Raw genomic sequence first — 15,188 nt, 5'->3', positions numbered from 1 at the left:
AAAGAAATTCAATTGGCAAGCTCAGTTTCCTAGAGATCAAAATGTGAATTGATAAGGTGGATCTGCGGGCAAAGCAAGAAGTGATCCAGAGGTCTTTTCTCAAGGATTAAATTGATATTTGCATATTCCCATGTGTAACAGTATCCCCCTTATACGTAATTTTTCCTGGACCAAAACTTTTTACTTTTGAGACTGAACTGTTTATGCGAGGTTGAATTCTACTCAATCCTGCACCAAAATTTGCACAGCGTTATTTCCCGTTTAATTGGAAATAGGTATTATAGCACTGACTTTAACTGCCTATTTAGATTTTGTTAGTATTAATCTGCTGGGGTATCTTAGAGAGAAAAAGCATTTCTCTGCTGCTGTAACGATTCATTCTGCTTGATAAAGTTGAGCACTATACCAGGAGAGCTCGTCAGGTCTTTCTCAGAGCCTGACTCTGATCTCAGTTAACTTGCACCAGTCCCTCTGACCTCCAAGGGAGCAGGACACAGCTCTCCAATAACTACAAAGACAGTTTAAAAAGACAGATGTTTCAATTTGGTTTGGACAGAGGTGTAAAGTTATAGCCTCACAAGAACTCTGCTCTGGTCCTGTTAGTGTGGTTTTTTCCAACTGCAGAAACTTCTTTTCTGTTTGCAGTTGTATTTATGAACTGTCACTTAACAGAATAAGTATAAAACACAGGGGGGCAAGGGCTGTCAAGGGGTGGGAAGTGAAAGCATACATAGCAGAAAGTGCCTCAAGAAACTAAAGATTACTGTTGTAATAGAGCCATGCCTGGTGTGAAAGGTCCAAAGAACAAGCAAGCATATAGAGATAGGATATGGGACTGGGTTTGTAGCTCTAGAAAAAAAGGCAGAAAATGGTAATCACTTGGAGTACTAAAAATGGGAGAATGAATCAAAATATTTCATGAAAAAGTGTCTTGGTGTGAAGCAACAAGCCCATTCTAAGTAACTGTCCTGAGTGCCAATAAAACCCCACGGAAACCAAGGAGAAATTTTTATACCTTAAATGTGTTGCCTGTTGGTTAACTTGACAAATCTTATATACCCCTGTAAAGGAACCTTCTCTTTCACCCTTGTTTTTATATCTATATATCTATGTACACATATAGCATGTTCAGCAGAAAAAGGTATGGTAGAGGTGTGGGGGGCAAGACTAGGGAGAGGCTGTATGTGACTATTCTGCCTTAATGGTTTGCAGCAATATATACTGCTCAGGTCTCTGTTGGAAACTAAGGTTGTGCTTGTGGTTGTGTGAGGAGGCAGCATTCATAAAACTAATTTGGCCAATGCATGTCCAGTATTAAAATATACATGTGCATGTGTATATATACATTTCCAGTACTACAGTACGGGTATGCATATACATATACAATGTGCATATTCCAGTATATGTGTGTGTGTGTGTGTGTGTGTGTATACACACACATACATATATATATATATACACATACATATATATAAAGACTGGAAATTCATGTACTTACACACTGCATAAGCACACATAGCCTTACATGTGCACACAAATATATCTACACACACATCCAGAATATTGGGTAGGGAGGTTCTTCCTTGTTTTTCATCTCTATCAGGCTGCCAAGTGCAGCTCTGAAGGAGTACTATTTACCTTATTATCTCACTACTCACAGCTTTAACATGACACCTTCTTCTGCAAAATACTGAGTCATTTCATTACTTTTGCTTCCAATTTTGCTTCTGATGCCTCTTCTCCTAATGCCTCCAATTCAAAGACTCTCAGAAAATGCTTAGTGGATTTTCTTAACGGATCAAGTACTACAATGTATCATTTCCCTTATGTGGAATGTCAGCTGAAATATGATTTCAGAAGTCATGAACTGTACGGCAGGACTCAGACCCAATAAGGAGAGATGCCAAGTCACCAGCTCCTTAAAAACTGTGAGGCAAAGGGTTTAACAGAATCTGCTGTTGATGCACAGGACAGAGACCAATTTACGTATTATCTTCCCAACAAACAGTATGAATGAATTACTCTGGGAGCTTAATAAACTTATGACATTTCTGTCACCATGGGCAGCCTGTACTGATAGCTGGCTGTGCTGAATTTATGCAATACTTTTTCTTGCTCCTTTTATTTCTGGCAGAAAAGGAGGGGCTGCTACCTTGGGGTCTCTTCCAAACTGTCTTAATGCCAGACGCAAAGCCTTTGCAACATCTTTGGGGGAAAAAGAGAGAGCTGTCATTTATGATACGCCTGCATACTCACAGAGTCTGGATCGATCGGAGAGGTGCAAAGAGCCCCTTGCTGATGGTCTGCAGTTTGTTGTCATAAAGAGATAGCAGTTTGAGATTATGCAGACCTTGGAACGTGTTTACCCTCAGGCAGTTGATCTTATTGGCATTGAGAAGCCTGAAAACAGAGGAAAGGTTTGTAATTCATTAATCTCGCAATAATCAAATAAAGATAGACTGAACTTAGGGGTTAAATCTAAAAAAATATTAACCCAGTCACCAAAGCTAACCCACATTTAGAGGTGTTCATTTTCCTGTTACATTAAAAAGGTGAAAAAAACCCCACAGTCCACATTACTACTCTCGTAACTGGGGAATATACAGATATCTAAGAGTGTCAGCTATCCTAAAATACCTTTTGTTTGGTAAACTGAGCGCACCCATTTGTTCAAAATTCTACTCAAATATTTAAATGAGTCTTCAGTTTAATATACGTGGAAACGGCAAATACTCCCCACCTTGCTGTTCTACACACACACTCACACACAAAGTCCATAATGAGAAGAACCTTTCTATAAATTTTTCTCTCCCACTGGTGGCCTTAAGTCTAACTGAAATTCACAGGACCACAGAGTGTCAGGGGTTGGAAGGGACCTGGAAAGCCCATCCAGTGCAATCCCCCCATGGAGCAGGAACACCCAGCTGAGGTTCCACAGGAAGGTGTCCAGGCGGGTTTGAATGTCTGCAGAGAAGGAGACTCCACAACCTCCCTGGGCAGCCTGGGTCAGTGTTCTGTCACCCTCACTGAGAAGAAGTTTCTTCTCAAATGTAAGTGGAACCTCTTGTGTTCCAGTTTGAACCCATTACTCCTTCTCCTATCACTGGTTGTCACCCAGAAGAGCCTGGCTCCATCCTCCTGACACTCCCCCTTTATATATCTGTAAACATGAATGAGGTCACCCCTCAGTCTCCTCTTCTCCAGCTCCAGAGCCCCAGCTCCCTCAGCCTTTCCTCACACGGGAGATGCTCCACTCCCTTCAGCATCTTGGTGGCTGCGCTGGACTCTCTCCAGCAGTTCCCTGTCCTTCTGGAACTGAGGGGCCACAACTGGACACAATATTCCAGGGGTGGTCTCCCCAGGGCAGAGCAGAGGGGCAGGAGAACCTCTCTAGATACTAATTTTCTTTCTAATATTACAGTAATATTTTATGTTGCAAGCAGTACTTGTAACAAAACATAAAGCAAAAATGAAAACAATCTCAGTAATAAGAGAATTTACAACCGAACTACAGTTGTATTTGTATATGTGGACAACCGCATGTCTTTTTGTGATGCTGAAGTGCACACACAGCAGAGCTGTGTTGTACAGACGCTGTTCACTCCCGTGCAAAGAGGGGCTTTGAAGTCCAACTATCACCAATCCCACTTAATGAACCCTCAGAGCAAAGCTGACCCAGAACTGCAGTGCATCAAATTAATTCTCTGATTATTTCCACCAAACATGAATAAACCCAGTGCTAGCAATCAGAATCTACAATCTGACAAGTTTTCCTGGCATTAATTTTCGATGACTAGATTCATGGTGATATAATCTGTGACATTTCTGTAAGAGCCAAATACCAAAAATGAGAGAAACTGATCCAGAGCGGCATGCTCTCTGCTTTAAGGATCCGAGAAAGTAATTTGGAACACGAAAGTGCTTGTGCAGACTTTTCCAAGTGGGAATTCAGGTCCTACAAAGCTTTTCTGAGGTGCCAATACCTGTTCTGTGTATCATCTATGTAATATATGTGCAGGACCTAAATCTAAAGAGGACAGATAGTGTGTTCAACAGTAGTAAAGATGTGGCCATACTCGGTGAGATAAGAGAAAGATTAATGTCCTATTCCTGGTCAGAATCAGTGAAAATGGGGTGGGGAGAAGTGAAAAACTGTGATAAAGCAAAATAAATCATCCCTAAAATTTCTTCCTCCTACTTAGAGTTAAACTTTCAGCCAGATGCTTTACAGTTTACATCCCTTTCAAAACTCTCAGATATTTTAAATATCCCTCTATGAATATTCCCCTATATAAATTCCAACTCTTTGCTTAATCCTTCTTCACTACCACAGCCCCGCTAATAGCATCTAATTAGCAATTAGGTATATGAGGCTTGACTCACATGGAGTTAGAAGTGGTTATAAGATATTTTAATTTATTTTTTTTTTAAACTAACACAAAGGCAGATGAGAAAAACACATTCAAGGAAGCAGAAACACTCATCTTCCTTAAACACTGAACCATACTGTAAAACCCACTAAGGCTTCCTTTTATTGGACTCACACCAAAAGAAGAGACAACGTTAAAAGGTGAAACCTATTTTAACAAGAATCACATGGTTTTTATTTTGCACCGATTTATGGTGAAAGTAAATTCCACTAATTTTCCTATTTCGTTATCAGCTTGATTGGATGAGATTTACACACGGCCTCCAGATGTGGGGCAGCGTTCAAAAGGAGGTTAAAAATTCAAGTAGAAATAAAGCCGCCTGCTATGCAGGGGGATGATGGATTATTAACTCAAGTCTCCATTTTCATCCCTCTGGGTATGTTAAAAACCTGAAGAAATCGCTCGTAAGCCTAGGACCACCTCAGAATACAGGCGAATGGTTAAAGACCTTGTGGTTTACACACCATTGAAAGCAATGAGCAGAGCAGTACTACAATTCCATGAACCCATTTCCCGAAAAAGTGAATTTGTCCACACACATTGAAATAATAATGTGTTTCAGCTAAGCCCTTTGAATGAATGTGTACTGAATTGGCACTGTAATTGTATCAGATGCTCATAAGCACCATCTGCATAATTAAGATGGTCCCATAATTGAATTATATGCCCAAGCACAGTTTCAAGTGATTAACATTTAAATAACGTTTTGAACTCCAAACCCAAAATGATTGAATAAATTGGTTTTTAAGAGCAAACGGGGATGTTTATATGGCTTTTACCCTTAGCAGTGTTTGCATTTTCAGCTCCGTCAAGTCAAGTAATCAAACTATCAGCAAATAGCTACAAAACTCGCGGAACAAACCAGCAGCATAGCAACCTCAACGCATGCTGGAGACTGCAAGCTGATTTCTGCTGCGGCAGGGTGGACCAGAAACCATCCCAAGTACATTAATGAGCCAAAAGAAAAGTGTTGGGGAGGAAAGTTGCACAGAACCACTGGAAAACTCTCTCTTTATCACCAGCTTTGTGTTTTGACAGCAACGATGACATGATGGGAGTGAAAATGTTCAGCATCCCATGAACTGGCTGGCACATCCCACATGCCAGACTCCACCGGGGAAAACGAGAAATCATCAAGAAAAGGCAGATGTAAAATGTATAGGAGACTTGTACGGAGAACTAAGTAACACTTTTGCTTGGGTAACAGCAGAATGCAAATTGAATATACATGACTTTTATAGAATATCACTAGTTAAAGGCTTCACCTACGTTCAAAGGCACTGTAGGGCAGCAAAGAAAGGATTCTTGGCAGAAAGCATTCCTTAGGATATACAATACCTCGTACAAAAAGTAAAAACACCTTTCTGGTATGTTTTTTCCCAGTATTTTCTCTTGAAATTTATAGGGAATCCATCATCATACTTGATTTAACATAACTTACCACAGGAGAACAGCTGAAGTGGCCCTATGGAAGTATTTGGTCAAGTACGTCATCTTCCCAGCCATCAACAACAAGCAACGTCTAACGGAGGAAATGTGTCTGTCCCTGCTTGCTTATTGCCAAAATAATTATATTAGGCTCCAGGAATGGTTTAAAATGGCCTGGAATTTCGGGCAGCAGTCTGATTGCCTCTCACTGCGTCAAGATATTTAGACGTCTACCAAAATTTTCATTTTCTAATGATATGACTGACCACTGAACAGTCTGTCAGGACTTCAGGTGATAACAAGCAGTGTGAAATCATCATCACGCTTGCTTGAACCAGCTTCAAGTGTTACTCCGTGTTCAGGAAACTGGGTGATGGCGACAACAAATTGATTCAACATAAATTAAAATGGGGAAGTCACGAGCTGATCACGAGTTAAGAAGGAAGCACAGAACAGCCTGACAGTCCTGATTTGGAGAGATTTTAAAGACATCCTTTCATTTCTGGTCCAAAAGACTGCAGCTCCAGTTGAACACCATCCATAAAACAATCCTGCAGTACTCGTGTTACTACCTGGAGAATTACAGTTATTAGCCACAGCATCTGGACTTACACCTGCAGGTAAGGTCAGAGCTGATTTTAGATAACCACGTGGTAACTGGGATGCACAACAGAATCAATCCATTTTCCCAGCTTGCTGCGCTATCAGGAAGATAGCTTCTTGTGTAATAGTGGCTAGGGGAGCTTCTGTCAGGTGAGTCCAGCTCGGAGCGCTGGCGTCAGAAGAGCTAATGAATTACACGCTGACGTACGAGTTACCGGTTGTTTTGGGAAGCTGCAGGCAGGTTACAGAAGTGACACGGAAAAGGCAGATGCTGCTTTAGTCTTTCATTAGTGCTTGACTGTAATTGTATTTCTGCGTCTGGCAGATGCTGCTCCCCCACTTTAACAGCAGCTATTGAGTTTAGTAATATCACTACAATAGCAGCCTAAATGCAGAAATCAGGAGGAAAAAAAGCTTGCGGCAAACGGCTTGAAAACAATTCTAAAGCTATTAAACAGGTCTGTGCAGAGTATTCTGTCCTGGACTAGAAGGACAAGGGTCGCATAGCATCTCTGCTGTAGCCAGAAATATTTTGAGCAATAAAGGGAAAAGTTCCCTGTGTCATTCTGCTAAGAATTTAGAATCACAGAACTCAGAAATGACCCAGGTTGCAAAGGACCTCCAGAGGTCATCTGGTCTGAACCCCTCTCAAAGCATGGCCAATTTACAGATATTTAATGCAGATATTTGCTTTATATGAGAAATAATTACTTCATCAGATCACGGGATAATTCAGAATGGCAGGAAGCTTGAGAGTTTTCTTGTCCTATTAGACTGCCTTAAATGGGGTGAGCTATCAGGTCAGAGCAGGTTGCTTAGAGTTCTATTCAGTCTGGTCTTCAAATCTCCAAGGACAGAGAACGCACGGCTTTCTGGACAGCCCACTCCACTGCCTCATTTGTCACCGTGAACATGTTTCCCCTTACATCTGGTCAGAAGGTCTCTTTTTTTATGGCTTGTCGTCTCTTCTCCATGAGAAAAAATGAAGAACTCAATGGAACAAGAAGATTTCATACATCATTATTTCATACGTCACTTAAAGCTCAGAAGATTCCTATGGAGAGGAGGAGAGACCACTGTGCTATGAAGGACTTGGAAATGGAAAACTGTAATTTCTTTATTCTGGCATTTATATACCGTTTGCATCACTGTTTAATGCTACTTATGCATATAACAGTGTAATGTATACAATGCAAACCACTGGAATAGATGTACATTCTTTAGAGTAATTTTATATTTTTGCTTTTTCCCACATCCTTTGAATGGGTTTGTGCTTCACTGGATTTTCTTTGAGCTTGTAGCAAGCTCAAAAAGTATACAATAAATAATTGGTACATTCTATTTAAAGCTCTTAAGTACCGGGATTCAATTTACAATTACAAATCAACATAAACACTTCAAAACTTGGCAAATTTGCCATGGAGATATTTTCCAAACAACCTCACCAGAAGAGCTATGGGAGTACCAAGTATCTCACGATTCATCCGAGGAGAAAAAAGCATTAAAAGATGGTGAAAAAGGAGAATCATTCAAAGCAAAATATGACGGGTTGCATTTTGGGAAAGTACACACACAACTAGTCACTTCATGCAAGTCTATTTTAAGTGAAGATCAGTTGAAGTTGCAAATATTAGATCTAGTTCCAGTTTTAACCCAGGTCAGATGAATTGATCTGGAACTCAAATTTTTCACCACTTTTAAAGTTACTTTGTCTGTCAATATGTCAGACTCCAGGCACCAATGAGTATTGGTCTTTTCCAACTACAATGTTGAGTCTTCCCCAACGATCAGACATTAGGAGGAGGAGGAGAAGGCTGTGAGCTCTTGGCTTCATTGTATGCAAGAGGAATTCAACAAACCACTGATTTCAATACATATGTATCCCAGGAGTATATCTACTGCTAGCAACATCAAGTCCACCACAGGGATTCTTTCTTGCCCAGCAAGTCACGGGGATCTCAGCCATAAGATTTAGGATCAACACACCCGAGTACTTGTATGATTAGTAACTATGCAAAGTAATTTTCCCCAAGGCAAAAGGTGCTTTGCAGACATTTAAAAAATTAGATTTCATCCCCTATATTATTTTGCTATACAATCTCTTTAAACAGTAGAAATTTTATGGCACCTTCTTGTTGCAGGAAATAGAGCACCGTGAATCACACAGTGTATAAGCGGAATAAAAAGGCTCCTAGAATGTTTGTTCTAACAAGGCTGCAGAGAGGAAAGCGTATTACTTAGATATGAAGAATCCGGGTTAACAAACGCGGTGCCCCCGACTCGCTGTGTCCCTGTGGATGGGCAGAGAAACCCTCAGGTTTATTTGTCACGGGGCTGCTGGAAAAGCTGAGTGGTGCAGGGTTGCGTTGTGCCCCCTGTGCGGTGACCCACGGACAGGTCGGCAAAGCCCAAGGGCTCCTGGAAGAGCTTGTCCACGCTCCAGGGAAACTAAAAGGCAGGTGGGAAGGACATTTTAATATAATCCAGTTTCTAGATCAACCAAGGTTAGTCCACGGCAGGGGGTGTCAAACCCATTTTTACCAGCGGCCACATCAGCCTCGCGGTTGCCTTCAAAGGGCCGGATGGAATTTTAGGACTATTTGTAGAGTTCTAAAGTTACATTTATACAGTCCTGTTTTAAAAGGTCTATATAAACTAAATCAGATTTAATTCTTGCATTTTTGAATGCTAGATTTGGTTTTAATTAACAAAAGCAAATATTTGTAATAATCTACTAGGCCTGAAACTGGTTTTGAGAGCAACAGGAAAGACTTTCAGAACAGAATCAGAAAGGGTGTGTGGCTTCTTTCCACTCCATGGCAACTCCACAGCACTAGTTTCACCAGTTTCAGTAACACTAGTGGAAACTCAATAGTTTCCACTCAATAACTGCAATTACATATTAACTAAAAGGGATAAAATATTCATGTACTCTTACGCAGCCTTTAGCTTGTTCTACACTTCTCTCTGACCCTCCTCATCCTCCAAACTGTTACACATGAACACATCTTCTAATCAGAATTACCATAGAAATTACAGCATAATGCTCCTCCACACTTTGCTTGAGCAACTCGAAATATTCCTGTTAGCACAAGCAGAAGAGGGCAACGCTGGCATCACGTAATAACACAATATACAGCTGGTAAAATTATAAACACCCCAGAGAAAAACAAACAGACCAAAGTTATTTTAAAAACTATGCTGTGCTCTCTTCTGCAAGGCCCATTTGTCCCGTGCACAGAGAAATCCCAAAAGGTGTTTTCTCTAACCACAACTTTACCGCAACGATAATCCTGTAATCAAGGCCTCCTGGACAGGAGTTTAAACTGGTCACAGCTAACGTGCACTTGAAAACTTCCACCTTAAGCTGAAACCCTTTCCATTCTTTTGATATTCAAATGTAGGTTACCCAAACAATGATAATTAATCAAACACTGTTTCACAGTGTTTAATTGTTAATTGTTGCCTCAATGAAATGAAAGTTTCAGCTTATTGTAAGGAAAAAAAATAAATCAGACTCGACTGATCCCTTTCCAGAAAACAGTCCAGCTCTCTCATATCCAAAATGATCTGAAATTCTCAGAAGATACTTGATCCAGCCTGCTGAAAAGAAGAATGTACGAGGACAGGGTACAGCAGCTACAGTAGCTGTCTAGCATCCTCTCTCCTGGCAACTTCAAACAGGATAAGGAAAAAGACGGAGTCCAAGAAAAGCTTCTGTTCCACAGAACAGATGTGCAGTTGGGCTTGTACAGCGATGTTTGCTGCTGGGTGGGGTACAATCGCATATTGAGGAGGACAAAAGATTCGTGAAATCAGCAATTGAGCAGAAATCCAATTGTGATTATTTATGTGGGAAATATTAACCACTTACGATAGTTAATTATAATGAAGACTTCAGGAGTAACATTTTAAATTAAACCGATATGGTTTAAAGAAAAAAACCAAACATCAACAAACACACCACCACTGCCCTCCACAAAAAACCCTTATTATCTTACCACACCTGGTTATTTTCTTGCCAAATATAATATTGCCTCACTGACTTCTGTCTTACATGACAGAAATACAGAATTCTAATGCTAGCCAGGTGGTCTAAAACTTGTTCTGAATTCTCCATTTCCCACCCAGCGAAGTCAAACGGGGCAGCTGAAGATGCGGTCACGCCTGAGCTGAGCATCGCTTGATGAGCCTTATCCAAAACAGTAACTAGCAATATTATCTGCTCTACAATTTCACAGAAATTACTTTTTCCTTCTAAATACAATCGCAATGATTTTATACAGGACCCACAATGACTTCCCTTTACTGACTGTGTCCTGCCTTACCATAATGCCAGTATACTTTAAAAAATGCTCCAGCTCAAACTTAGGAAATTATACTGGCTACCAGAATACCTTAATCAGAGCATTCTTATCAGTGTGTCTCCAGACTAATAAGAAGAAATCCAATCTAGAGCCCACTGAACACTAAATTAGATCTAATCATAGGGCACTCTTCCAACTGTTCAACAGCAGGTCTAAAACCAACAAATGCCTTTTAGTTGCGGTTTTTTTTTCTTTTAAAATCCATTAAAATACTACAAGCAAACCCATAATAACTGCTTCAAAGTCACAATCAGAAAAGCATGCAGCCATTTGTCTGCATGTAAAGCATGATCACTTTCCTTGCCAAAAGCTACGTTACATTAAAACACTTTCAAGAAGACCCTGAAAGGCTCCAGAGCCAGAAAACTCCAGGAATCCCACAACAGGGCAACCTACTCACACCTCCTTGGCTTGAGAAGGTTTGAATGCTTGAAGCACAATACCTGCTAATGGTTCTCTGGTATACAGATTGTGTTCCCTTAACAAAAAAGCATCACTTGAGCTAATTCAGACTGGAAAATTACTGCAACTGGGCTTAAATATGTAATTTATTGAAAGGCTGCGCTACATGTGCACAGGGACTATAGTTTAAAGGCAGTGAAACCTGCTTAATGCTTTCTGCAAAAGTTCTAGACCCACATTTTTATATGACATGGTGAGCCTTGGTTTGATTTTTATCTTCCCAACTGGGAAAGACCCTGTCTGTAACGTGTCCTGGCTTAGGCAGAGCAACTGGGCATCACTTTGAACTTGTAACCATAAAACATTTAGGAGGAGGACCAAGGTGAAACTCAGGTTTTTAAAACATAGTTCTTCTCAGAGGTCAAAGGGACAAGTTAAGTATTCTCTCTCCTTTTGCTTGCAGTGCCTTCATTGTACCAAACACAGCCTGAGTCTGACAATGACTAACACGCCAGTTCTACCAACAGCTACCGATCCCAGCTTCTGGGCACTTTCATGTTTATTGTTCTCACACACGGCAATCTACCTCCCCCTAAATACAGTCTTCTCTTGCTGTGCAGGCTGTTCTTAACGTTCTAATAAACTTGTGAGGTATGGGACAAGACCCTTGGAATGGAGTTGCAAGAAGAAGGATCTGCAAAAGGTGAAGACAAAATAATTGGCTGCGTGCAAGAGGGGGTGAACAGCTTCCAACCATCGCAGCTCAAGGACTGTCAAAAGCTGGTAGCCCCTGGCTTGCACAAGTGCACTCTCTGCTGGGTTAAGAACCGTCTGGAGGGCCGGGCCCAGAGAGTGCTGGTGAATGGGGCTGCATGCAGCTGGCGGCCACTCACTAGTGGTGTCCCCCAGGGGACACTGTTGGCTCCAGTCCTATTTAACATCTTTATTGATGATTTAGATGAGGGGATTGAGACCATCATTAGTAAATTTGCTGATGACACCAAGTGGGGAGTGTCGACCTGCTGGAAGGCAGGAGGGCTCTGCAGAGGGATCTGATAGACTGGAAAAATGGGCCGATTCCAATGGGATGAAGTTGAACAAGGCCCAGTGCTGGGTCCTGCACTCTGGCCACAACAACCCCCTGCAGCGCTCCAGGCTGGCACAGAGTGGCTGGAGAGCAGTCGGGCAGAAAGGGACCTGGGGGGACTCATGGACAGGAAGCTCAACAGGAGCCAACAGTGTGCCCAGGTGGCCAAGAAGGCCAATGGTGTCCTGTCCTGTATCCAAACCAGCATGGTCAGCAGGACAAGGGCAGTGATCCTTCCCCTGTGCTCTGCACTGGGGAGGCCACACCTGGAGTATTGTGTTCAGTTCTGGGCCCCTCAGGTCAGGAAAGAGATTGAAGTGCTGGAGCGGGTCCAGAGAAGAGCAACAAGACTGGGGAAGGGACTTGAACACAAGCCCTATGGGGAGAGGCTGAGGGAGCTGGGCTTGTTCAGTCTGGAGCAGAGGAGGCTTAGAGGTGAGCTCAGCACTCTCTAGAACCACCTGAAGGGCAGTTCTAGCCAGGGGGGGATTGGGATTGGGCTCTTCTCCCAGGCAGTCAGCAATAGGACAAGGGGGCAGGGGCTTCAACTCTGCCAGGGGAAATTGAGGCTGGAGATGATAAAGCAATTCTGTGCAGAGAGAGTGGTCAGCATTGGAATGGCTGCCCAGGGAGGTGCTGGACTCACCGGCCCTGGAGGTTTGTAAACTGAGATTGGACACGGCACTTAGTGCCATGATCTGGTCAATGGACTGGAGTTGGACCAAGGGTTGGACTGGATGATCTCTGAGGTCTTTTCCAACCCAGTCCCTGCTGTGATTCTGTGATAACCAAATCACGCATGCTCCTGCTTATCCTTGTCTAAAAGTAGCGTGGTCCACGTTTGCAATTAAAATCTTATGGATAAATTACATGTCTGACTAGCGCTTCATTAACATATAGAGCAATTTCAATTATTTCTCATTTTAGTCCTCTGACTTTGCTCAAGGATTTCTAGTCTATATCTATGCTTATTTTTAAATAGCATATAAGTGCAGCGAAGGCTGCAATCACAGAGTGACACATGCAATGGTAATCATGAACTTTTGGATATTTGTTTCTGGTTACGTCAAGACAGTCAGAAAGGTTTAAAATATCATGTCTAAAAGCTACTCTTCATTTTATATTTCACATAATTTACTGTTTTGGGGTGGAGTGTTTAGTGTGATATAAACCAGAATTGATTAATTTATCATATATCAACTTTTCTTACTGAGTGCATTGTCCATAATGGTAATCGGAATGCTAGCAATACATATTAAACTCACTTCACTTCTGCACCCTGTTCTGACTGGCTGATATCATTGCTAATTTCCTGCTCTTTGAAGGAGTTACTGGTTTCCAGTGTGATCATGGACAAAAGAGTGAGTGAAATTTGCAATTTCCCATTTGGTTTAGGAGATTTTTTTTTATGCTACATTGACAAATACTGAAGAGTGTATGATAGATAGCTCACCCCAATCATGACCATGTGTTAAATCACACATGGCATATAATATTCAAATACACAATATATTCTGAAATCATTTCTCTAGTTACTAAGCCACATTTGGCATAAGCATGGGACTGAGCGTGGCTCCCAACACTAAGGTCTTTCATATTGCTGTTCTGCTTGCGTGTGCAGGTACTTGCAGCACAGTAGCCCTCAAGGATCTAGATAATTCAACCACAAATGCTAAATGTGTAACAACAATCAGATGGAACCACGCTCACACATCAGCCGGCGACCAAATTTCCTTCCTTGGACTTTCCTCCCCACACTTAAATCCTCCATGTCTATCACCCATTATACACACTGCGCTATAAAACTGTTGGCACCTTCTCTTTTTTTCTTTTCCAGCCCTTGCCTCCCTTTTGCCTGACACAGAAACAACAGAACAGCACGTCTCAGTGAGTTTTCAGTGGAAAAAGGTGATTATATTAATGTCAGAAGCTGAAAAACACCAGTAAATCTCGCTAGTCTGTAAAATAAAGAAGAGGAAGGGATCATACTCACAGCAGCTGCAGAGACACAAGATCATCAAAAAGGCCCTGGGGAATCTCCGTGATCTTGTTTCCATAGAGCACTCTGAAAGATTCAGGAAGACAAAATAAATCTTCAGTAACAGAGGAGTTTAGTGTCCTCCCACCTCCCTGCATTATCATCTTTATTGATCTTGAGCACCGTGCCCGGGATCTGTGGGCATTTCATTTAACTACCGCTCTCATTTTCTTTTTGGAGAGCACATGGTATTAAATGAGTCGTTATGATTCAGGCTTCGTCTGGTGTTGGAAAGCATTTTTAATGTAGAAACTGGACATCATCCAAAAACTGTATCTGAAATATTTTTCATTCTCTTGAGGGATTTTTTTCCACCCTTTTTAGAAATATTTTAACTGTTGAAAGGCACGTTGGACGATGGAAAAACCTAGAATTTTGCTCAGTGATAGTGAATTTAAAAGCCAGGGAGCACAAGCTGGCTGTGGATAAAAATTCATATAACTGAATCTCTTAAGATATAATAATTGGCATGAAATGTGACACGGGCATCACTGGATAAAATATTACGGCTTTGCCAGCTGCTGCTACCATTTCCACCAGCTAATATAACGAAATGTAGCCTCAACTGGAAACAGACATTTATTTCAGAAACTCAAAAATAATTTAGGTATCATTTAGTTATAAAAATCAGTAAAGATTTAAAACACAAATCAGAGCCACTGTATATATTTATTCAGCCATAAATATATACAAGCTGATATCCATGATTCAGTTTTAATATGAAAAACATTTAAAAAAATACACATGTATTAGTTTCAGAAATTGAACTAAAGGGAAAAACAGACAAAACCACCATTATGCTAAGATGTGTTACCTAGATATCAGAGCAAAAC

General features: G+C 41.3%; 1 protein-coding gene across 2 annotated transcripts in view; it reads right to left on the bottom strand.

Moving 5' to 3' along the window:
• The window catches only part of SLIT3 (slit guidance ligand 3), a 488,520-nt gene that overhangs the window by 131,195 nt on the left and 342,137 nt on the right, over window positions 1-15,188 (bottom strand). For both annotated transcript variants that reach the window (XM_065848802.2, XM_065848803.2), the window contains exons 13-14: window positions 14,311-14,382; window positions 2,257-2,400 (exon numbers count right to left, since the gene is read on the bottom strand). In XM_065848802.2, coding sequence (XP_065704874.1) covers window positions 2,257-2,400; window positions 14,311-14,382 — 216 coding nt within the window. The remainder of the gene's footprint in view (window positions 1-2,256; window positions 2,401-14,310; window positions 14,383-15,188) is intronic.

The sequence above is a fragment of the Patagioenas fasciata genome, chromosome 14 (assembly GCF_037038585.1).
Source record: "Patagioenas fasciata isolate bPatFas1 chromosome 14, bPatFas1.hap1, whole genome shotgun sequence".
NCBI lineage: Eukaryota > Metazoa > Chordata > Aves > Columbiformes > Columbidae > Patagioenas > Patagioenas fasciata.
The sequence above is the reverse complement of the archived record's forward strand: the minus strand, read 5'-3'. Positions and strand labels throughout refer to the sequence as shown.